Source organism: Lagopus leucura, unplaced genomic scaffold, assembly GCF_019238085.1.
Source record: "Lagopus leucura isolate 7727_CA_CO unplaced genomic scaffold, USGS_WTPT01 Super-Scaffold_73, whole genome shotgun sequence".
Lineage (NCBI taxonomy): Eukaryota > Metazoa > Chordata > Aves > Galliformes > Phasianidae > Lagopus > Lagopus leucura.
In genome coordinates this window covers 93,814,118-93,840,132 of record NW_024962252.1, presented here as the reverse complement: position 1 = coordinate 93,840,132, position 26,015 = coordinate 93,814,118, and the positions used below count along the sequence as shown (strand labels likewise).

Sequence of the window (26,015 nt, the reverse complement as noted above, 5' to 3'; positions counted from 1 at the left end):
GTACACAGGACAGCCCAATCTCAACCAAATACCTGGATGTAAACAACAAAGCTTTCAGAAAAGTTAACTGTGGACATCCCTCCTGGAATATGAATAGGACTTACAGGATCTCAGATTTTTTAAATCTACTTTTTCATAGTCAGCCAAAAATGGGCTCCAGGGTTTTGGGAAAAGGACATCTCCATAGACACAAATCACCATAAAAGGGACTGATATCTTTTAAACCATATTCATTTAACAGAAGCATTTTCTTGATAAAAATCCAGAAATTGTTTGCCATCTGAGTTAGTATAACAATGCTCGTTTAGAAAATAATGTGGTTTATCATAACAGAACTCAGCACAGCTCAAGAGTGTTCCCATTAGAATCATAGAATGGCTTGGTTTGGAAGGGACCTCAAGGATCATCAAGTTCCAACCTCCCAACAGGAGGTGTGGAAATATACCAGCACATCATAGGATTCTTAAGACTCGTTGCTACAATCTTCATACTCAGCAGAAAGATCTTGAGACTTTCAATTAAAAAAAAAAAAAATCTGTTCTCACTATCTAACAGACTGGAAAGCCCTGATAAGTATCTCAGCTTCATAAAGCTATCAATATTCCTTCCATTTCTTTTTCTAATTCTAAAGAGAAAACATCTACTACTCACAGCACAAATACTTGACAGCCCTTCCCTCAGGGACAAGCCATACAGAAAATGCTATTCATATATTTGAAGTACTTGGTCTGTCTAAAGAACCCCTCGACGTGAGAAGTCATACATATCTCACCAGATCCTTTGTACTTTATGAAGTTCCTGTAAGTTGTCTTCTGCGAACTGCAGCTATGCTATGCAGTAATAACAGCAGTATAAGCTGAAGTCACCTACTGTTAAAATGGGGAGTGATGTGTAGCACAGGGCAATAGTTCCAAACTTAAAAAAAAAAAAAAGGGTAGATTTAAATTAGATATTTGTAAGAAATTCTTTACCCAGAGGGTGAGAAGGCGCTCAGCCAAGTTCCCTAGAGAGGCTGTGGGTGCCCCATCCCTGGAGATGTTAAAGGCCAGGTTGGATGGGGCACTGGGCAGCCTGATTTACTGGGAGGTGCCCTTGCCCATGGTAGGCGAAGTTGGAACCAGTTGGTCTTTAAAGGTCACTTCCAACCCAAGCCATCCTATGATTCATCTACCTTACTGACTCTACTGTGACTCTATTTTTCTTTGTATTTCACGGTAATATGGTTTCAATTCAGTAATTCACTTTAAGATTCAGAACTATTCAAGATAAATACTACTAAAACTATGGTCTGTATCATGATGTGAGCCAAGAGAATAGGGAGTAAGAAACAAACATTTCATCCAAAGTGAGCTGGGATTTAACTCTTTTCTGAAATCATTGCAGCAAGGCCACTCTTAATGCATTTAGCAGCAATTAATTTTCAAAGCCAAAACAGCTGCACATTGGTGATGCTCTCCAGATGCAAGCTAAGGAATTAAATCATGGGATAATTCAATTGGAAAATTGCTAGTAATTATGTAAAATGTAGCGTCTGCTTGACTCCTCGTGGTGATTGGTAGTTGCCTTAAGAATAGCGAGGTAGTCTGTGCAGTGCAGAGTGAATACAGATAAGTAGCTGTGTTAGGAAAAATCTCATTTAGTTTCACAAAGATACGGGGGTTTAACATCGTTACAACTGTATTTGCTGGCATTAAAGATAATCCATTTTCACTGCACCATTACTGCCAAGGAACAGAATGACCTGCTATCACTTACGCACAGACCAGCAATATTAACTTTTAGCACCTTCCTCTGAAGGAACTCAAAGTACTTTGCAAACATACAAGACACAATCCAAATCTCGACAACTATGATCTAAAAAAGAGTTTGTTCTTTCTCATCTTATTTAATACAATTGCGAGTGAATGGGCCTGCACTCACCTAATTTAAATCCTTGGGGCCATGACCCTGACAACTTCTGGGAATAAAGGAGGGTGCTCCTCACTGAAAGTACTAGAAGTGGAATTCTCAGAATCAAGAAAAGAAGAAAAGGCTGTGCGAAGTCCAGCTAAAGAGCTCATAGCAGTGTTGACAATCAGAAAAAATCCAGAAGAAATTGATTTGACTTGAATTTAGAGTCAAGAGGGAAGAAGAAAAAAAACAAAACATCTTGTTACCAGTAAACTAAGCAAATTTATTCTTAAAATGAAAGGCTGATGCAGGTTTCTACATTCCCTTCATAAAACAGCCTTATCAGAACTGAACTTTATTACCATTACAGCATTTGACAGTCTGTTGATTTTTTTTTAAGCATCACTTGCTGGCAAACAGAGGGACACAATGGTTGCTGTACGTGACCATATTCATGCTGAGACAGTCACAGAATGGGAAAGACACCTAGAAATGCTGACTTCATTTTATGGCTTAATAATTAAAATATACAGCCTCTTCGTAAGCAGTGCTGCCCTTGCTTGGGTTTCTGAACACTGTAACAGACTGTCTTACCTGTGCTTTGGCTATTGAAAAGTTAGCCTGATTATATTTTTGTTTTTTTAATTAATATAAGAAGCATTAACTTTAAAACTTTGATGGGACAAAAGATCAATTATTTGCAAGCAGCTTCACAAATCAATCACCCCATATTAAAGTTAAAATTGATATTTTTAGTACTGCTAGCGACACAATAATTAACATTGATTATGAAGTCACAATCCCTCATTAAGATGCTGTCAATTGGGAAAAAAAACCCTCAAAAGCAATTATTTTAAGTGATTGTAAAAAGATTCACATCAATTAAAGAAACATCTGGTAATACAGAAAAGCTTGATAAATTATCTCCTGTTCTCAGTGCTAGTACTTTTTGGACCAGAGGTGATGCAGAGGAGAAATTCTCTGCCTGAAAAGGAGTAAAAATTGCATTATGCTGGGGCCAGTGACAAGTCAATCTCCTTTAAATATATTTGATAGTGATGACAGCACAGGTCTCAGTAGGAAAGATGACAAGCTATCAAACAGATAACACATTCTGTGAACCCAATCCTGCAAATAATGCTCTGTTTGAGTAGTCATAAGAAATGGAGACTTTTGAGGGTTTTCTTTTTGTTTTATAATACAAATAACTGTCATACAGCAGATACTGATTCTTATTAGGACCGAGTTTTTCCAGTAACTGGATGTGCTACTGTTTCTGTATGATGCATGCCCTATGTTGCTCCCCTAGAGTTTTTCTCTTTTTGCCGCTCTCTGAGCTATGTGTCATAATCATAGATTTTCATTCTGAAGATTAAAGGTTAACCCCACTGACAAATTTCCAAATTCCAAAAAGAAGTCACAGAATGTCATTTCCCCTCTTGAATCTGCCTTACAAGCCTGCCATACTTGTTATCAAACTATTGCTGGTTTCAGGTTCTGGTTTAATTCTGAGTCTATAGTGAACTAAAAGATTAAATGAGCCACACTAGGAATGCTAAATGAACCTCCCTCCGTTCTATTCCCCCACTCCACGCAGAAAGAGCCTAACATCAACGAACATAACAAGCACAGTTTTCCCAGAAGTACAGAACACTACCAAACAAACTAAGGTAAGAAGTACTGCGCCCATATTAAATAAATAAGAGTGATCTGTAGTCCTCTAAAGTTTGGGCGGCCTATTTTATGAATAGTATTCTTAACTACAAAGAACTCAGCAAATCAGCTCTGCCAAAAAAAATGCTTGGCTGCTTGTAAAAGCAGCACAATAGGCAAACAACCAAGCAACTGGTCAGTTCATTTTTACAAATCATTCTTACTGCAATGGACATATTTCATACACGGCCAGTGCTTGGTGCCCCATACTCTGATGGCTAATGGATGTAACAGTAAGTAATGCACACAGCAATTGATCTGTACCTCTAATACATCTCAGCTAAGCACAAGCAAACACACAATACCCACACTATGGAAGAGTATTAGCTCTAGTTTGATTTCATAATGCAATTTCTCACTTGTACAAGGAGAACGTGAATGTTGTTCCCAGAAATTTCATCTGCAGTGAAATGCCCCTTCATCCTGTCCTGGCAAATTTCCACTGTACAACAGAGCAGGAGAGTTAGGGTTACTGAAAGCCTAAATTCAATTTTTAAGTAATAAATACGTGAACTTCAATTTCTGGAGCTTTTCTTTTGTCATCAAGAACTCACACATTTGCAGAATCTGAGCATCTCAAGTTTTACACAAGTCAGTATCCTGTTCAACTTTACTCAAGCCTGGAATCACATGAGCCCCTTGGACAGCAAACAACATTAGCCATCTGTTCAGCACGCTGCTCACACAGACAGGATGCCTGCAGCAGGACACACACCAGCCTTGGGCAAGCCTGGACTACACTGCAGTCATTCTGAAGTCATGACAACAGTGGCTCCTTTTTTCAGGAGGTTCACAGGTAAAAGTGGATTTTCTCTACATGGGTAGTCAATTTCTTCAGCAAAACTGAGCCTCCATCTATGCCTCTGAGTATTTTTCTTCATAGATGGCTAAGACAACAAGATATCTATCCTACACGAGCGTTCACACTGAAATGAAAACAAATTTAATATTAAGTGTTTTAAAAGGCAGCTGTTGCTGTTCATCCAGACGTTGCAACTCATCTGCAAATTTGCTTGGCATCTTTACTAACAGTATTTTTTAGAATCTACTCTGGCATAACAGACAATGCACTTGATTAGTAATTGGAAAGTTAATCTCAAGTTCAGTATGGAAAATTCCACCTTCTGTGCAACTTTCAGTTGTAATAACGTAACCTTTTTGCTGCAAAGCCTGCCCTACGCACAGTCAGCAGCCTGAAAAGCTGAAATTTGTTATGATGGTTGAACGTAAATCATTCTCTGCTTTCTCCTCACGTAGTTCCGCACCTTTCAGAAAAACACAGCAGAATTCAGCCCGCATCACGTGGCTGTTTTAGCACGGCCCTTTATTTCTGCAGTGCTCTGAATCAACACCTTGAAGCCTGAACATCTTTGAACGTTCATCTGTTCAAAAATCAATACCTGAGGTTTGCAGCTTGGGTTTGTCTGTGATAAACAAAATTACTGTGACAGGCGAAGAGGAGTTCTGATCTAACCTTTGTGATGCTGTTTAGTGCCTTTCAAGGCTCCAGATGACTGTCAGTGATGACTATCTGTGGTACTCAGCCAAATGCTTCCCTTCATCGCATGACCTTTCCACTCCCCCATTGGAAACACTCAAAAGCAATAAGATGACCCGTGCTAAAAGCAGCACACAAATTACTGTAGTTCTGTTCTAAATCAGATTTATTCTTCTGGTGTAGGCAACCGTTTGGCTGTTTGAATGCCTCTTCAAATCTGGAGCAGTCTACTCGTCATCCTATTTATTCATGTTTACACCAGGTAATTTAGAAGGACAGTGAGAGTGGGAAGATCAGCTCACCGCCACAGAACAGAAAGAAGAAATACAGAAGAGTGGCTAAAAGCCCACTATTACATTTCTTGAATTCTTAAGGAAATGCAATTTAGAATTAAGTGGTGCTTGCTTCTCTCATCCCTGTTGTGATACCTAAGTATTCATCTAACAAAAACCACTTTATCTGGTATGCAAGTAATACAAACCCATTATTATCAAGTCAACTGATTCTTAAAATACCTTTTCCTCACTGTAACAAAAGACAGTCACTTGTATTTATCTTCTTTTAAATTCTGTTTATGTATGGAAGACAAAAGACAAATGTCAAGCATTTCTCGACTGGCTGTGTTATAGACTAGACAGACTATGCCACTGAGTCTAAAGGGGCTTAGAGAAGTGATTTCTTTACCAGAAGAGGCACTCAAAATACAATTGGCTAGAAAGAAAGGCAAGGATGCTCAGCACAGGACCAGCCTCTACGACTGCAGATCCCAAATCAACAATATGTTGTAGCATGTATCCCAGCAGACTTGCTATACAGTGTGGAAGGGATATATAGTATATCTTCCCTAAGCCTGCAAGGGAAATGTGTCTGAAACTGGGAGAATACTGGGGAAGTTTGGGCCACAGTTTTGCTTCCCCCTCCCACACTCCCACTATGGCCATTCTTGTGTTCTAACGTTATACAATCTGTTCAATTGTTGTGCTCTCAACACAAGCAAACAAAGAGAGCAGATGAAACTTCAGGGATAGCTGCTAACTCATAATTGAAGAGATGATTATTCATTAGAATCTAGCAAGTCACTGAGGACCACATAAATGGTCACTGCATGGTATTAAGAATAAAAATCTTAAAAGTGTAAAACAGAACTCCCGCTCAGTATCCTACCTTCAACACAGCAACCTTCTTTCATTACTTTGAGAGGAATAAAATAAACAATCTCCGATTAAGCTGCTGCAAGAGAACACTCTAGATTTACACAGTTAAGCTAACAGATTCCTCTTCCCCTTGAGGTAACTCGAGGTAAAGATAAATGAAGCCACTTTGGTCAGATCTAACACTAAACGTCTGTAAGATTTAGCTGAAGGCATGTCTGAGAGAATACTCCTTGCAGCATCTCTGAAACAGTACATTAAATTATACCTTACAAAGATGAAACAGTATGCAAGTATTATTATGAACAAAAAAATCTCTTACAGATCTGCATCCAAATGTTTCATCAGAAAACCAAGGACTGATATCAAGAACAAATACTAGAAAAAATGCATCATTCTTTACCACATTTACAGGAAAAATTAGGCAAAATAGTCAAATCATACTTGAATTCAGCTTAGCCTTCCCTAAGATCCTGACTGAATCACAGTCTTTTCTCTATCACACTTTCAAATGAATCATTTTTCATTTGTCTCGTTGGTTGGGTTTTGTCCTTGGCAAGAGACACAACAGTAAAACATCCCAGCCTTCAGAGTTCTTTGACTCTCTCTTGATGTCTTCACTCAAGCATAGATGTATGATACCTACTGCAAAACAACTGCAGAAATGTTATCACTGATGTCAAGAACAGCAGCAAAAAATTGTAATTCTTGTCAGTTTCAGTGTTTCTAACATCATCTCACAGAAAATCTGTCTGCAGAAAATCCCACATGATAATATCTATTTATTAAAAGCAGACAGTGCCAACTTTACATCAAAAATAATGCAGAGCAACAGGCATCTATCTGTTATTACTATCAAAGTGTAGGAGATATGAGAAGTCTGGAGGAGTCAGGAACGCAACTCACCTTGGCCTACTCATTTAGTTACACTGTGCTTTAGATTTGCTTTGCTGACGTGGAGACTTCTCCAAATCTCTTTAAAACCATATGAAGTGGCTATTGTAGAAAAGCATTCATAGAGATTCAGGTAAAGTGTTAGAGAAGTGCAGCTTATTGGACTAACTGGTAATGTAGTTACAGCCATGTTTAATAAATAGTGGAAACACCCAGCCTGCAAAGCTTAAAGCATCTTGCTGACACTCCACCAGACATTACATGTTTATATACGTTAGCTGTTGTAAGCGTGCCAAGAAAATAAAGTACAGAGAAAATTAAGGCAGGGTGCAGGCTAGAAATAAATTTAAACAGTCACATAATGTGTTAATTCATGCTTGCAAAAATATGTGTGTTCTATAGTTGAAACAAGCAATAAAAACAAACAACGTGCACATGGATGTCCATGTTCACAAGAGCTCAGGAACAGACAACACTGCTCCTGCTACACAGGAAAAAACAGCACCAACGTGTGTTAATGCCAAGGAAAAAGAGCAAGAAAGACCATTTTACCAGCCATATATACCTCACTGTTTGTGTCTTCTCTGCATATACTTGTTGAAGTACATTAGTCACAGGTAGGCAGATGGTCCTCAGAGCATACTAACATCTGATGCACTCTGAAATAACTTTTTCTTTCTTAGTTTTGGGGAACAAAATGTTTCACAATGAGTTACAAGCAAGTCTTCACTAAGTCAAGAAATGAGCAAACAAGATTCCCAAAATCAACAAACCTACACAGTTACCCATAGCCTGTATAAGTACATACCTACTGTATAAACAAACACTGTCCTGCAGCGAGATGATAATTTGCCTCTTTAGAGCAGGCTCATTAAAGAGAAATAACATTGCAATAACGAAGCACAAGTGTAGTACTAATGAGAAGAACAAGCTGCAAAATGCTAAGAACATCTGGTCTGTTTCTTGTTCTGACAGAGCACGAGCTGGAAACTGACCATCATAAAAAAAACCCTGTTTTTCTCTTCACAGCTCAATGGATTCTGAAGCAAGCTTGCCTCGTGTACCGAAGTCACAAATTCCTCTGGGGCTGTGATGTAACACTTGTAATGTGTATGTGGCCAAGCATCAAAATTTAAATATCAAGTAGAGCAGCCAGAATTATTCACTACAAATTATGATTTGAAAACCCTCCCTGTTGACAAAGAACTTGACAGTGATCCCTATAAACCCATACATCTCTCATCTGCAGTATGGGTTATGAATAACTTTGAGCCTATGCATTGTTTCCAGATCTCACTTCATTCTCCCAATATTTCACTTGTGTGCAAGGTAAAAGATCAGTTACATACCACAACAGCTATTTCCACTGATTCAATAGCTAAACCTTAAAGAGGAAAATAATAGTAAACTGAATTCCTCTCTGATCATACAAAAGTACAGAACTTCAAAAAATCTTCATAGGATATCTGCAGTTTATCTGAATGCTTATAAATAATAGGATGACTTCATTCTACAGCATCTTCTTTCGAGGGACAGTCTGAATATCTGGATTGAATCTTTATTGACTACGATGAGCTTTATTCTCATCCAGCAACAAAAAGGAATATGCAATAAGCAATCACATCAAGGTGTTTTTTTTTCCAAAATTTGCAGCATATGATTTTTTTTTCTTCCAATAAAATTGAAGTTACTTTGAGAAGAAAATTTTGTTTTAAGAAATAAAGTCGTCTAAGAAATACTCTGAAATCTTGCTTAGAAGATACATAAGATAGATCAGTTCTAGGAGACCAAGGCATATCCTGAAACCAGCCTCAGAATTAATGCAAAGGGAAGCATTCTGTCTGATACGAGCCCAACTACTCTGTTCAGCTGTTTACCAGGGGAAAAACACACAGAATACCTTCTTCAAAAATATAAAGATTTTTTCAATTTTTAGTGGAATTATAAATGTTAGAAGTGGTTTTTTTTCCTGCGAGAGTCTCACACAATAAATAAGTTCAACTAATTGCTTCTTGCAAGCCCACAATGATTTATACTCTTTTGTAAATAAAGTGATAATCTGAAAGAAAATATTATTCATTATGTTCTCTTCCTCATTTTTCTTTGTCTGAATAATCATAAATTAAGTCAACAGCCATTTTATAATCCTGCAGTTCATTACCTCCCTTCGAGTAACGTGCTCAGAGCCTTAGCCTTGCTCCACTTTAGTAATAATTACAAAAATGAAAACCAAATTAACGTAATATGCATATACATGTTTTAGAACTTACATAAGAGCTTTTCAGTGAATCGGGGGCTGACTAGGACACTGTCATCTTTGCCACTTCCCCTGTCCTCCTTCATGAAAATTTAACATACATTTTCCATTAAAAAGTTCCGTCAGCTCATGTTCACATTCTCAGGCTGGCTTATTTCTTTCTTCATTCTTATATGAGGCTGTGGTCATACCTCCCCACCTGATTTTTAACAAGTAACTGCATATTTTCTTGGGCATGAAGGGGGCCCTGCAGGACAGATGGGGAGGGACTTTTTATAAGGGCACGTACTGACAAGATGAGAGGAAATGGCTTCAAACTGAAAGAAGGTATAGCTAGACTAGATAGCAGGAAGAAATTCTTTACCATGGGGGTGGTGAGGCACTGGAACTGGACCTCAATGGTTGCCCACTGAGGCTGTGGGTGCCCCCTCCCTGGAGGCATTCAAGGCCAGGCTGGATGGGGCTGTGAGCAACCTGGTCTAGAGGGAGCTGTGCCTGCCTATAGCAAGGAGTTGGAACTATATCATCTCAAAGGTCCCTTCTAACCTAAACCACTTTTGGATGCAACGAAATATTCAGATAATATAACATGCAATTCATTTAAGTTATCTAATACCACAAGATTTAAATGAGGAGCAGGCAGCCCTCTCACAGAAGCAGACAAGTTTCTAGTCCAGACAATGCATGTCTAAAACTGCATTTACATGTAGAAACACACTGACACATGGTGACATTCAGTTAAGCACAGATCTGGATCCAGTTTGTACATACTTGATTTGGGTCTTGCTTAAATACACGAGATGACCTTTGCATTGTGGTTTCTCTCCCTCTTCCTTAAAATTCTGACTCAGAAGCAAGCCACCACTGTGCTCCTAGATCACAGACAACAGTTGGTGAGCTCTAGGAGTCCACAGGCAACACAGCACCCTGATGGTGCTTCTCTGCACCGCAAGGAGGTTTTAGGAGGAATGAATTCTCAAGAGGCATGCTTTCTGATGCATGGTAAGCCACCTGCTACTCAGAGCTCTCTCCTAGCGGCCCTGTAGTACGGAAAACACTGGTTCATACCAAGGGTTCAGAACTATAGAATGTATGGCTGGTTTGACTCATTACAAGTTTTTGAGAGAGGGAAAAGGCCTTTCCATTTGGGCATGACAAACACATACAACCATACTGCTGCAAAGTGCAACTTCTCCAGTCCACCACTTCAGTCACTCTTACCACAAACTGCATAGTCTAACTTGCTTCCCTAGGAAATATTGCCACAGTTGCAAGATCTACAATTCCCCACACTTCATTACAATAGACCGCAGTATGTTTGCTGGTGTAATATACTATGAGGGATCATAAATAATTAAGAATTAATCACACTTGTCAAAATAAATAAATGCATTCAGTGATACAGAATGCATGAATTTTTTATAGCATCTTTTTGCTTATTCATGAATAAAAAGTTTGAAAGCCTAAGCAGTGGATTGACTGCTCATTACAATACATACAGTCTTGATTCATATACTAACGTGGGGAAGGCAGCATCAACAGTGGCTGCCCACAGACAGCAATAGGAGCAGAGCCCAGTGGGAAAGCATCTGAAGAACAGCACAAAGAAATGCCAGCCAGTAAGCCAGTTCCCAGGTGGGCCCAACTTCAGTGTCTCAAAACAAATGCATAGAGCATGGGAAATAAAGAAGGGGAACTGGAATTTTTAGGCTAGTATCAGGGTTAAGATATCACAGACTTCAGAGAGATGTAGTGGGATGACTCACAAGCTCAGAGTGCTGAGATGGATGGCTACAGGTTTTTCAGGAGAGAAGGTCAAGAGAAAAGAGGAGGTGGGGTAAGTCCTCTACGGTAGGGAAGGTCTGGAGTACATGGAACTGAGCAATGGCAATGAATGGATCGGGTATCTCTGAGTAAGAGTCAGGAGAATGGCCCACAGGGAGATATTATCTGGAGTACCATGTACAGTTCTGGGCTCCTTGGTTCAAGAAAGACAGAGAACTATTGTAGGGAGCCCATCAGGCTGCAAAGATGATGAGGGGTGGGCCTGGTGCATCTCCCTTATGAGGAAAGGCTGAGAGATCTGGGGCTGTTTGTTCAGGAGAAGGAAAGACTGAGAGGGGATGTTATCAACACTTGTGAATGTGTAAAGGCCAGTTGTCAAGGGGATGGGACAGGGCTCTTTTTGGTGGCCAGGCAAAAGGATAAGGGACAACAGGCACAAATTGGAACACAGTAATTTCCATTTCTTTACTGTGAGTTTGACAGCGCACTGAAACAGGCTGCCCAGAGTTGTTCTTCTCTGGAGATATTCAAAACCCACCTCTGCAACCTACTACAGGACATCTGCTTTAATTGGGGGATTGGATTAAATGATCTCCGGAGGTCCCCCCAACCCTAACATTGAGCCTACAAAAAAGCTGGAAATTATTAGTAGCTCCAACGCATCGTCACTTACTCTGTCTGCCAGCTAGACCCTGCACAGCAGTCATTCTGTCATTCACTGGTCCACTTAACAAGATCACAGAATTGTACAGGTTGGCAGGGACCTCCAGAGATCATTGAGTCCAACCCCCCTGCCAAAGCAGGTTCCCTACACCAGGTTGCACAGGTAGGCGTCCAGGCGGGTCTTGAACATCTCCAGAGAAAGAGACTCCACAGCCTCTCTGGGCAGCCTGTTCCAGAGAAGAATTTTTGCAGAGTCCCCCAAAAAATCATACAAAGTATCTTGATGGACACACTTCTACAGATCCCTACAGACAGTCCTGCAATTCTTCCTCCCAAACACTTAACATTTTTGCCTAACAAATGGTTTAGCACCATTTGCAAGGCTTTTACAAAAATGGCAAATAATATTAAGCACATAAATCACACCTTTTCACCAACTCTTCACATTTATGAAACAGTGCATCTCTCTCCTCTTTCACACAGGAAGAAGGAACTGGGCAGAGGATAGGGGAGGAATATAACACCACTCAGACTCTGCCAGCACAGACTTAAGATCCATCAACTTCAGACATTTGGCTCCGAAAACAGACAGGTGTAGATACAGAGGAAAGAATAAACGGACAAGGAGAACAAACAGTTTTACTTCTCCAGACTAATCTCCTGGCCTCTGGGGATATACTGCACAAAGACTACAAGCCAGAAAAGGAATTTCATAGACATTAACTCTTTTTCTTCCTGAATGTATCCTATGCATTTGTGTACACACAAGTCTTTTAGTACCAACAGTTGTCTCTGGAAAACAGTTCCACACTTCTACTCTATCTCATTTGGTTTTCTTTTGAGCCTGACATCTACTAATTTTACCTGGTGCTGGTCAATTCTGTTTTAGCAGAAATAAGGAATATTCCTTCTGCGCTCATCCTGTGTCTTATGAAGTTTGGGGAGTTTTTAAACTTCTCTACATTTTCATAAAAATTTTATGACAACCTAAGCTTTTATAGACCTTTGCCACGTAGTCCTTTCAGTATCTCTTCCAGGCTGAGCAGCACTCGTCAATTTAAGCGCTCCTAAAAGAGAGCCATTACATACTTCAGATCATCCTCTTTCATTCCTTTAACAACTTTCCCAGATATGATAAATTACATTTTGACATATGGGAACCAGAGAAGAATGATTTATTCTAGATATAAGTGACCCACGCATTTATACAAGAGTATTATTTTCTATTTTCTACTCCCTTCCCAATAAATTCCAACATGACATTTGCTTCAGGAGAAACAACTCATCAGCAGTCGTAGGTTTATTCTTACTCCATAATCAGCTTGAACGATTGCAACAACATCAGAATATACTCTTCTGTATACCAAAATCAGACTGTTTAGCCCACTACTTTATTTCAAATAATCTACATTAAATTTCACCTGCCACAACTGTCTGGTTAAGCATGCTTTTCCAAATCTTTGCAAACCAGGCCTCCACTTCCCAACCCTGAATAATTTAATATTTAACTTTGCCACCTCACCACCTATCCGTGTTCAGGGGATGTGTGGTTTGTGTGACAACACACACTGAACATGTCAAATGAGCACAGTGCTCAGATATGACCATAACCAAATGCTGAGACATTTAAAACTTGTTCTTCCTTGTTCAATTCATGACGATTTGTTGTGATTCCTAGACACTGAGGTGTACCATGCTGCAGAGGGCAAAACAAACAAAACAACCCCACAAAACCAAACAAAACTAGAATTACACAAAACTCCTTCCAATGTCTCTCTTCAGGAGATCTCTCAATGGTTTTCTGCCAAACCTTTTGCATAAAAGGTATGATGTCTCATCTTAAGGCATTTGTCTTCTCAGTGTCTTAACATGGCTTGATAGCCAAGTGATGAGGATAACCTAAGCCATCTCAAAAGCTAGTTCTCTTGTCTGTTTATCAGTGTGCGTTTCTGTCTGCGAAGGAGATGAAATGAGATTGAGATAATTGGAAGTGCAATTTGCAGGAACCAGTAGGGGTTGGAATTACTTGTGCTTAATTATTTCAGAATGAAACAGACCGCACAACTATTTGTGCCAAGCAGCTGTAATTAAAGTGATTTAAAATAGAGAGATGCTAGCTCCAAGTGTTGATTTTTCAAACGAGGTTTTATATGCAAAGACTTTAGTCATCTGTGAATTGCAGACCTGCAGTTCTATAGACGGGCTCAAGAAAAAATTACCAACGTTCAACATACTTGACAATTATTAAAAACAAAACAAAACAAAACAAAAAACATACACAAAAAACCCCACTCATCCCAAAGACTTCATCCCAGCACCTCATAAACCTAAATCCACCAGCCTGTGTATGTGGAATGAGAGCAAAGAGCAGAATACAAACTTTTGCCTATATTCCAGATTGAGAAAGGATAAAAAAATAGTCTAACAACAAAAAAAGCCAAGAGATTAAATACAAAGTTCTAATGCTACTGAAGCACTCATTATCAAAGTGCAGCACCACAATGACCTGACCAGGCCCTTCACTGGGGATGATAACTTTATCATTCACTGTTTTCCCTATTTTTTTCCCATTCCAGGAAAGCAACAACTGCTGTTTTCGATCCAAAACAAACCTGTTTTAATTTCTAAATTTCATTAGCAGACAGCTTGCATGAGAATTAAAAAGAAAAAAAGTGAAATACTTTCTCAGCAACAGACATTGTGATTTACCTCAAACTTTTACTTCACTGTATCTTTGTATCAAGAAATTTATTACGTGTTTGTCTGTTCTCTGATGTGAAGACTGGAATATATTTGCATATGGCACAAATATGCTCCATCCACAGAACCCAGTAAAATGACTCAGTTTGCTGATGAATCAGCGTTCAAACAATTGGCTGTGACACCTTGGAAATTAATTTATAATAGTTTTTTGGGAGAAGTACTGTCCTCTTGATAGAGATGAGAAAACAGAATCCAAGAACAGGAACAAAGGCTGCACTGAACTTCTCCTTAATATTTGCCTGAATGTGAAAGATGTTATAAGCAGTCACACTAAAAGTCTGCAAAGGCAAATGACATCCTGGTGCTGGCTAGTAATGACAGGATCTGTCACTTGCAGATCTCTGGGAGAGAGGCTTCTTGAGTCCGAAGACATAAACAAACACTAATGAATATATTCTGCAAGAACTCATCCAACCCTTCTACAATCTTACGCATATTTCTGGCCTCCATAACATTAATTTGTGCATCTTACTATCACAGTTTATTCAGATATAACATTAAAAAACAGCACTTTTAACTTCATGGCTTCTTCTAAATTGCAACTATTCTCATCCAAATGCTGTTTGCTGCACACATCAGCCTGATTCAACCTTTATAGAATGGTATGTTGATATTCTGTTTCCCTTATATATCCTGCAGACAAAAGTAGATACTTCATACACAACATGACTGCCTTTGTTTCCCATGTTGTTTGAATTCATTGTCTGCTGCAGCAAAAGAATTGCAGCTGCTTAAAGTATTTTAAGAGGAAATGTTTAGCTGGTTGGTTTAGCAGCTTAGCATCAACGACTCCAATGGAGGTGTGACACAGCTGTGTTCACTTTACCTTTTGGTGTATTCTCTGAGTGATCTCTCTCTGGTCCATCCGGAATGTTCAGCTGTGAGATATCCTCTGCACTCACTCTCAGCCAAGCTTTGTTGGAGCTTTCCTGATCTTTCGAGGAAAGGGAATATTCCAGCTCACAAGGAGACTCAAAATTGCAATCAAATACTGGAAAAAGAAAACAGATAAAGGAAATATCAGGTTTATTCAGCTAAGTTTCCTCTGTGCTGGAATGACTTTTAAATGAGTAGAAGGAAAGTCGATAGGGACAAGCAATAATATGTCCAAAATGGACCATACTAAGAGATCCATTAGCAGATGAAGAGAAGGGCCAAATAGCCAGTAACTTTGTACATCCCAGGCACGTGGGACAGGCTAGGAGTTGCAGGATTTGACCCTGCGAACCACCTTTCTGACTCCCAGGGTTTGTAAAGCTTCTGGTCAAAAGAAGCTAGATCTGCTGCTGCAAACTTTAGCCTCCAGGCAGCACTACCAGCATTTATCTCCTGCATACATTTCTTTTGGAGATGTTTCTCTTTTAGAAAAGAAATATCCTGTTGCTGTAGCTGTGAATCATTTCTTCATGTCCAATCTGCTGTCAAACCATAATACAAGTTGCTTAACATGAGATATATCAATGCCTTGAAGTTTACGTACTTCTAGGTGACAAGCTTGCTGAATTTCCTAGAATGACCAGTCTACTTTTTCTTTTCCTGTCAGCACTAAACACAATGCTCAGTAACCAACAGAAACTATTTCTGAGCTCAATGTTCCTGAAAAAGCATCTGTAAAAGTAAAACAATATATATACATATTTCAGCTCCTTTTTAGAGCCTTCTATAATGTGTGCTGTGGAAGTGGAACAAATAATCTGAATCCACATTAGTCAAGTTAATGAATATTTTAAAAGTTTAATTACATCCTCTATTAAACGTCCGATTTCTTCTTTGTGTGCACACATTCTTGTACCTCAGGCTGTTCTCCTGTGACACAACATCTTGTAATCTGGAGGTTAATACCATTGCCCTCAATGCTAATTCATCTTTTTAATTGCAAACTGGAAAGAGCAAAATCTATTTTTCCAGTTTACATTTGATTTTTTTAATCACAGGATGGTTTGAGTTGGAAAGATCCCTAAAGCCCATCCAGCCCCAACCCCTGACATGGGCAGGGCTGCCCCAGGCCCATCCAATCTGGCCTTGGGCAATTCCAGGGATGGGGCACCCACAGCTCTGGGCAGCAGTGCCAGGGCCTCACCACCCTTTCAGTAAAGGATTTCTTCTTAACATCTAACCTAAATCTCCCCTCTTTTAGTCCTCGTCCTATGACTTCTTCACATGGTCTAATAGCGAATCTCCCTTCTGTTCATAAGCTTCCTTCAAGAACTTGAAGGCAGCAATGAGGTCTTCCCTGAGCCTTCTCTTCTCCAAGCTAAACGAGCCCAGCTCCCTGAGACTTTTTCTTCATAGAAGAGGCATCCCAGCCCTTTGAGCATCTTCATGGCTTCCTCTAGACCTGCTCCAACAGCTCCATGTCTTTCTGATGTTGGGGCCCCAGCACTGAATAGAGTACTCCCAGGAGTCTGTAGCTCCAGTCAGGTGAAGCCATCGGAGCATTCGGCAGATAGTGCAGCTCCACCACCTTCTCTCCCTCCTTCCCAACTGGAACTCCAGCCCCCGCTCTAAGATGAGCACTCATTATTTTGCCTCCTGGATCCAGTAGGATAAATGCCCTTCACTAGTGCAAACAGCTATAGAGCAACCCCCAGCTGTTGGACATACGCATTTTGTCCCCTTTTGTCCTCCCACACCCCCTGCCACCCCCCACCTGAGGTGCCATGCCCTGAGCAGTGAGTGGTTGCTGCCGGCTCTGCCCCCTCTGCTCAGCTCTGGGTAGGGTCAGCAGCACCCAGGTGCTCCTCATTGCACACAGCTGTTTTACATTCACAGCATTTTCTCTGCTTCAGAACGCCATGGAAACCATCCAGTGTGAGGAATTCATATGTAAGAATGTCTTTATTACATGTCTTTAAATTTGAATGCACGTGTTGCCACTTTAGGTCTCCATCTTCTCCATATAAATTTCACAATACATGAAGCATGCTTCAGCTTATGCAGCAGTGGATGCATTCATACTACAGAGTTTGCTACCATGATATTGTACCCAAACTGCAGGTGACTCTTCTCTCTTGTCCCCTGGTTGATTTTTATAAAAAACAAAACAAAACTAATATTTGTTTTAAATCTACAAAATGCTAAGTCTCAATTAAGCTTTGCACTAAACCCAAATGGGCAAAAGAGCAATCAAACACCGAGCTGTGAGTTACAGAAAATATTGTAGAGCTGCAGAATTCCTTGGGTTGGAAGAGACCTCTAAGCTCACCCCAGCTGATGTGATACAACTGAATGGCCTTTAAAACACGTTATTTTTTGATAGAAAAGGATAAAAAAAGGAAGCTGCTTGGTTTGTACATCTGCAGAGTGTTCTCTATTTAATGAAAACATACTTGCATCTTTAAAGAATTTGATAGCCCTCCCACTCCCCTCCCTACACCATCAGAATAGCCGCTCTCTTCGTAAGCTCTTATTCAAATTAGTCTCATATCAGACCAAAATTTCAGTTCTATTGTCCTATTCAGTACGAGGAAACGATGACAAAGAAATGCTATCTGATGCAACACAGCAAAGTCTATGCAAACAGAATTCAGTCTTCCAAGCCTAACGTTAGTCAACTTCCCACCAGGCTTTCCGTCTCACATAATATCCTCCACTGTAGACAGTGTAATATACTTTATATGAAAAAAAGCATTACGTGTGACATATATTTTTCCACTGATCAGCTGCTCTTGGTGTAGTAGCTGCTGCACGCCCATATAAACCACATCCCTAAATAAGGATAACAACAGTGTGCCCAGGTGGCCAAGAGGACCAATGGCATCCTGGCCTGCATTAGAAATAGTGTGGCCAGCAGGAGCAGGGAGGTGATCATCCCCCTGTACTCAGCACTGGTGAGGCCGCACCTCAAGTACTGTGTTCAGTTTTGGGCTCCTCACTACAGGAAAGATGTTGAGGTCCTGGAGCGTGTTCAGAGAAGGGCAACAAAACTGGTGAGGGGTCTGGAGCACAAGTCTTATGAGGAGCAGCTGAGGGAGCTGGGATTGTTCAGTCTGGAGAAGAGGAGGCTCAGGGGAGACCTCACTGCACTGTACAACCTCCTGAAGGGAGGCTGTGATGAAGAGGGGTTTGGCCTCTTCTCCCAGGCAACGAGCAGGACAAGGGGTAATGGCCGCAAGTTGTACCAGAGGAGGTTTAGGTTGGACATAAGGAAGAACTTTTTCTCTCAGAGAGTGGTCAGGCACTGGAATGGCTGCTCAGGGAGGCAGTGGAGTCGCCATTCCTGGCAGTGTTCAAGAGGTGTCTGGATGACGTGCTGCGTGATAGCGTTTAGTGCTTGTGGTGGCAATGGTGATGAGGAGATGGTTGGACTAGATGATCTTGTAGGTCGTTTCCAACCTTGTGATTCTATGATTCTAAGAACCCTCACAATATTTCAGTTACTTCCACCAATTACCTGTCATTTTTTATGCCTCTGTCTTTCACCTTCCTTTGTGACTTTTTTCTAGCAGGTTTAAATGCAACACCAAATGCCTGGCAAAACTCACAAAGCAGCCATTTACCTTTAGAAGCCGAATAAAAGCTTTTGAAATACGCCATGTAAAAACAATCCCTGGTCCCAGAATCTTTTGCATTTCCATCCATTTTCAGTGAATGCTGGAGAACAGTTTAACTTATTAAAGCCTATTTTACCACCGTTACACTTTTAATAAGGAAACAAAATGTGATGCTTATAATAAAATCAAGGTAAACACCTGTTTAAGAAAGGTTGAAGACATAAATTACTTAGTTTCCGGCATACAAGAAGATACAGGACACCAATCATAGACTGAAAAGTAAATTAAGCTACTATCCAGTTGAAAAGCCAGTGGAATCTGTGCATGCCTATGATGCTAAGAGTCTTGTGAGTAATTCAATTTATGTTAATCAAAGTAGCTATCAGCAATAATTTGGGCACAAACAACTAAAATATCTGGCAACTACGTCTGTTTTAATTAAATGGACTGAAGCTTTCTGATAAACAAGTGACTTAAAATAGTAGTATAAGCAATTTTCCAAAACAGAATAATCTGCAGAAAATATTCTTCTACATTGCTGCAGGTCAAATTGTGGATCATTCACTCTTTGGATCCTCTTAGATCCTTTGTGTAAGCATGCATCACAGAAGCGTGCCTTATTTAGGATAAAAATAATTTTAAAGAGAAACATAAACTGCCTGTGCTTTTAAATAAACTATTTTGATTGTTCTTTCTTTGGCTGCTCAATAACAGACTAAATTGACTTGTTTTAAACCAAGCCCTCTTTCAAACACCAAAGTACCTGCAAGTACTTTTCTCATAGACTTCTCCTTTAGAGTTTAACATGTCCTTTTCACCCTCACTCTTCTCAGTCTCACAAATCGCTCTCTATTACTCTCAGCTGATCACCCTTTTGAGACAGAGTGTTTGCTTTCTCGCCTCACTGAGACAGACAAGGGAGAGAGCAGAGCTGCTCTGTTCTCAAAAGGACGAACTCAAAGATGTACATCCTAACTGGCAAGTAATCAGCTTAAACACGGCTAATTTATCCTACTCCTACAGATACAAGCGCACGATGTAGAGGTCACTTACACTGATCAAAATGGGACAAAAACTTTTCTCCTGGGCCCACTTCATCAAACACCAACAATCACATCACCAGCAGTATAGAAATGGATAAAATATTCTTGCAAGGAATGTCTCTTTATACAAATATTGACAGATATTCCTTGTGGAGGAGACATAATTTAAATTGTAGAGTAGAGATGTGCTCTGCTGAGTGAGCTTTGAGACCTCCATCAATACTCACTAACCTCTATTATACTCATGTTATGATGACTATAAGCTTTTAATTTATGACAAGGAAATGACAAATTGATTTTCCAGTTATTAATCCTAGGGACAAAGCCAGTTCCTTAAGCCTTTCCCATTCTCTATGAGTAGAAAAGAGCAAAAGGCATTCAATCTAGTTTCGATTTCCCCATCAAGCCATTTCTATCCACTGATATAGAAGCACAGGTGTGATAAGGTGATGCAAGGAAGCCTGCAGGCTGCGAGGTGACCTGATAGCAGCCTTTCAATACCTAAAGGGGGGCTACAGGAAAGAAAGGGGACAGACTCTTTAGCAGGGTTGGTGGTGATAGAACAAGGGAAACAGCTTCAGGCTCAAAGAGGAGAGATTTAGTTTGGATATAAGGAAAAAGTCTTTTACACTGAGGGTGGTGAGACACTGGGACAGGCTGACTAGTGTTGTGTTTGGGCACCTGAGGCCTTAGCCACCCCTTGCAGATACCTGACTGGCAGTAACTGCCTGGCCTGGGGCTGCTACCTCTGAAGATGATAAAAGACAACTACTGGAGATTTCAATACTTGAGCTTCTGAGTCAAGCATGGGGCACACTGCTTACCTCCTCAGGGAACCCAGTGCTCTCCTAGCACTGGGAGCTTTTAAATTAACTCCCCCTTGGTAGGGGAGAGTCACAGCTGGATGGGCCACATCTTCGAGAAAATGACAACAATAAACCATTCGTTTATTAGTTAAGAGAATCTCAAAATGACAGCACATACTTTATATCCACCCAATTCCTCAGTGTGCATCAGGGACTGAATCACCAATATCTTTGACAGCTGCTTTCTTTGGTGGAAATCAAGCTACAAAGAAGAGGGCCAGGACTCCTTTATCAATCAATTATAAGCACAGTCTTTCAAGACAGCTACAGAAAAAAGAGCAAGGAGGGGGGTGTGGGTAGTAGCACAGCCAACAACAGCTCTCATTTTCATTCCTCCCGCAATAAAAGTGACAGAGCTCATCCTCCACGTGAGAAATATTTGTCCAGCAAGTCACTCCTGCATGCAGCAAGGACAATAAGTGAAAGTGTGCTTCCAGCGCCAGTTCTGACCCAAAGACCAAAGTACTGACTAACAGGGATTGTTAGAAAACATGCTCCAGTTGGCACATAACAGTAGTTGGATGAACTGTCATATTTTGACAACTCATACAAGGGACCTCTTGCATGAAGTTTGAGAGATCTCTAGAGAAAATGAACACTTGAGAGACAAGGAGAAAAGACATTTGTTGTCTTGCTGCATGTTACCCTATTACTGAAAAAATGTTGAACTGCCACTGCATATTATGTGCAGATGAAAAGAATTTATAAGGAAAAGAGTAACAAAAGAAAGAAGATTTTTTTTTCTTCTTCCTTGTTTAGCAGAGCTTTCAGCTTAGTTAGGCAGATGCTCCTTTGCCTGTGATTTTCCTCCCCATGGATTTCAGCACCATTACACATGGCAAAAAGACAATCTAATCATTAAACAAAGAGTTGATATACATGTATATGCGGTCACAGCATCTGTTATTTTATATGAAGCAATTCCATTAATTCAGTGTTAATTGAAGTCCTGATCTATTACATTTATACTACTATTCCCAAACTATATTAGAATACTTTAAAATTGAAAACTTCTTTTGAAAGTTAGGGTATGTTTGAACTAAGGTGGTACATCACTTTTGCATTCTCTTTAATAACACAGCATTGATTCTTTTTTTCCTCTGTGACAAAGTATTATTCTGCTTATTCCTCTCCTGGCTTTATCTCACCTTTCAAACTGGAATTCATTGTATCAATCAGTTCACATCCATGTTTCTCACTATGCCATGTTGAGTCAGGTCATGTCATGATATGTTTATTGTCCTGCAAGTGTCCATATTATTCTGATTTGATGTATAGAACAAGTGGCCACGGGAACCTAACTGTAACATGCATTTGTCTAGCTGGTGCTCTCTTTCTCACTACCTTCCCTTTTGTTTGGCAAATAAACTCATTGAGTTTCCTGTCAGCAGTGTTTAGCTGGTATTCAACTCACGTGAATGAAACAGTGTTTTGAATGCATGCACGAGTACTCAAATTCAGTAAGCTGCACTCAATGTAACAGAGAAAAAAAAAGACAATCACCCAGCACCTCAGTGAACAGCTGCTGAGCATCATCTAGGCAAACAGAATGACCCCAAATTATTTCACAGTAAAATTAGTCAGATGTGGTTCTTTACCCCAACCCAATTCAGAAAATCATGATCTCTTCACAGAGGAGACTCCATTAGAAAGTGTAAAAACAAAAAATTAACAACATAAACCCTCACACTGTCAAATTATTTTTCAGAAGACATAGAGCTGAGTAAAATTATTAAAAAGTTATTAAGAGAGGGTATCTCTTAGATTATGCTTTTAGTAGCTATTAAGTCAAAGCTGTGCAGCCTAAGAGAGGTATTTCTGTCTTTTGAGCAAAACTAATTCAGAACAGGCAGGGGAGTTCGGCTGCTACTGCAGGATCTGCTAGAAAGATGTTCACACCACACAACTGCATAAGAAAAGAGTTAACAAGCTAAAGCCATTGCCAGCTTTTCACATAGGGAAGGGCTGTCCTTAAGCCTGTTATCCTCATAAGAGCAGCTCTTCTTTCAAAACAGAATTCAGATGGGGCAAACTTTGATTTTTTTCCACTTCTTGCATTTGCCGCCATGCTTGTGTCAGAGTCGTGCACAAAGTCTCGTGCTGCAGGTTAGCTGGGGGTGTGTAGAGGATGGGGCAGAGAAGGGTGTACTAATGCCATGAAGCCTTCCAGGCCTTAATGGGTACCTGTCCCCTGGAGCCCCTGGTAGAGAAACACAGTCGTTTTTATGGAGTGACAATTTCTTATGCAATACCCATACAGAAGAGAAAATTAATATTCAACCAACCAGGACAAGAAATAAAATATGTCGTTGATCATGTAAGCCTAAGGACAGAGTTTCATCCACATATGCAGAATGCATTAAAAGAACAAAACAAAGCAAAAAAGACAACACACAAAGTCCAAATGAGCTGGGAATTTATCCTGAAAGCAGGAGGAGTCTTTAAATCACTGCTCTCTTAAAGCCTTTGCTTTCTGCGAGGTAGGTGGATTATGCATCTCTGAGATAGTAGATGATGAATCAGTGCTTGGATAGAGACAAATCTAGAAATGTCAAGACAAGATAGGACAAAGCCTTGTAAATGCTTCACTCTCAGTGCATTGTGTTGTGCCAGCGATTATCTTCTGGGACTGCTGCACGTATTTTCAGAGATAACATCAAGCACTGTTCCTGTCAGAACTATTAGAGGCACTCCATCAGAATGTTTAATTCTGAGTGGAAGAAGAGGGACCCTACATTTTGGTTTACACAGCCTTTCAATCAAATAAATTTATCCCGCAGTGGAACACAGGACAAAAGTAATTAAGACAACTTACATTTCCCACTGCAGCAATGTCAGTCAGTTAATTAGATGGGTCCCATCAGATGATTAGACAAACAAAGTTTTAATAGATGTTTTACTGAGCGCTCGTTTTGAAATCTCTCTCATGCTGGGAACATTGAGGAAAGCTTTTGGCAGAATAAGAAAATGCTCTGAGTAAAGGACTGTTGGGTTTTATTTCTGCTAATGGATGTATTGTGTGAATTTGGATTAACTACTTAATCAGGAGGCAGAGGTGGTCCTGGGACAAGTTTACTACCCGGTGCTAAAGGCTACTACTTTTAGGTAGTACTACCAGGTGCCTAAAGGCTTCAGAGGACTTGAGGGAAGTTTTAAGAATTACTCTCTTAGGCTTGAATGATGCTCTGCTCTGCATTCACCTATCAGTCCTCCACACACTGCATATCTGAAGTGGCAACGATATGAGGTGTTCCAGTCTGGAAACCATGACTCTAGGGGCCACTGCTGCCCCTTTGATTTAGGGAAGGCTCTGCCAACCTCCGGAAAACTTAAGTTGCAAAGCTAGCAAACAAACAAATGACCCTTGCTCCTCTTTACAGTTCCCAACGAATTTCAAGTATGTGTCCTGAGTGACACCTTCTGAAGTAGAAAGCAGCTTACAAACTGGTACCTTCTGTAGTAAGAAGCAAATCAGTTAAGGTTTTGGGGACTTTTTGAAAACAGATCATAAAGCAGAGTAATCTGCTCATCCAATTTTTGGTAACACATCAACAAATTCTTGCCTTTCCTTGCAAAACAGATGATTAAAATAAGGTAGAATTTGGTCTCATCCAGCCAGATGAAAACATAATAAATAATTTCTGCTTAGATGCAGTGCATTTATCTCTATGTAATGCTATCAGATAGAATCAATGCTTTTAGGTTTTAAGAACAAAATCTTCTCTTAGAATGGTTTTTCTTTCTGAAAAATTGAAAGAGTTTAGGAAGAAGTAATAAAGAATAAATTAAAAATCATTCTTGCAACTTCTAAGAAAGCCAAGTGGAGAAAAAAGATTGTACTACTGTCCCTTCCCAAATGAAATCGGTGTGTCCTCATCGTTCAAGCAGATACAACAGCTAAGAGCAGATATTGTATGCCAGTGGAAAGAATATATATTGCACACATAAAAGGTTGCAACATAAATTTGAAGAAATATGGGCCTCCTTCATATAGGTAGGTCAAACTTTTCCCTCAAGCAGATAATTACAGACTTGGGGTGAGTAAATCTTATTAGCCTCTCAGCACCTTAACTCCTCTCATAGACTGCTAGCAGATATATAGTAGGCATATACTACTTCAGTGGCTGTGGTTTGTCAGAAATATGTTGTACCAGAAAACAGATTAAAACAGTTTCCCTAATTTTGGAGAGAATGGAAGTTACGAAAGAAGATGGCAAGCAAAACTGAGTTTGGTATGCAGCACCTCTACTTACATCAGTGGATTCAAACATAGCACTCAAATATTACAGTTCAGGACCCTGTTTTGGAGGAAGAAGGGTTGGCTAGGGCAGCCCAGGTCATCAGGCACCTCTGTGGGGATGGCAATGGGTCAAGTCTAGCTTGGGATATGGGGTTCCTGGGCTGATGTGCAAGGAGATAGGAGGCCCCATGGGAGGCTGATAGGGACATTAAGGCAAATTAGTGCCCTCAGTGGCTGACAGGATGCATAGTTTATCTTTGGCTTTTGATTGTTTCCCTCTGCTGTTATATCAATATCCTTAGGCAGTTAGGTACAGACTCTTGAGAAGAACTCATAAACAGCACTTACTGTGTCGTCCTCTATGGGAGAAGAAAGGAGATGTATCTCTCATGATCCAGGTCAAGTTCCAAGAAGAAAGACCAGGAAGAAGAGGAGGACTGCTTGTTGGGAGATCCAGACTGCTCGGACCTTTCATTAGTAAAAAGAAAAAGAGATACCAACATTATTTATGCCACACATTAAGTGCAAATATCACTTAATACTTATCACTTAATAACTTGATAGACTACATGCACTGAGCACCAACATTAAACTGCTCAGTTTTTCCTTCAGACGTATGTCTGTGGAGGGAAACTGGACATAAATTCTTATATGTAACATAATTATCATCACCTTGAAAAAGCATCATCTTTAATCTTACACAGATTCTGAGTCCCTCTATTTATTTATTCTTTAAGTTTTGCTATCATTTCAGGGCCT

General features: G+C 40.0%; 1 protein-coding gene across 1 annotated transcript in view; it reads right to left on the bottom strand.

Annotated features, from left to right (window-relative positions):
- The window catches only part of LOC122174887 (ALK tyrosine kinase receptor-like), a 175,514-nt gene extending 149,866 nt beyond the window's left edge, over positions 1–25,648 (bottom strand). The window contains exons 1-2 of the mRNA XM_042862231.1: positions 25,605–25,648; positions 15,441–15,605 (exon numbers count right to left, since the gene is read on the bottom strand). Of these exons, the coding sequence (XP_042718165.1) occupies positions 15,441–15,605; positions 25,605–25,647 (208 nt within the window). The 5' untranslated portion in view covers position 25,648. The remainder of the gene's footprint in view (positions 1–15,440; positions 15,606–25,604) is intronic.
- Between the last annotated feature and the right edge of the window lie 367 nt (positions 25,649–26,015).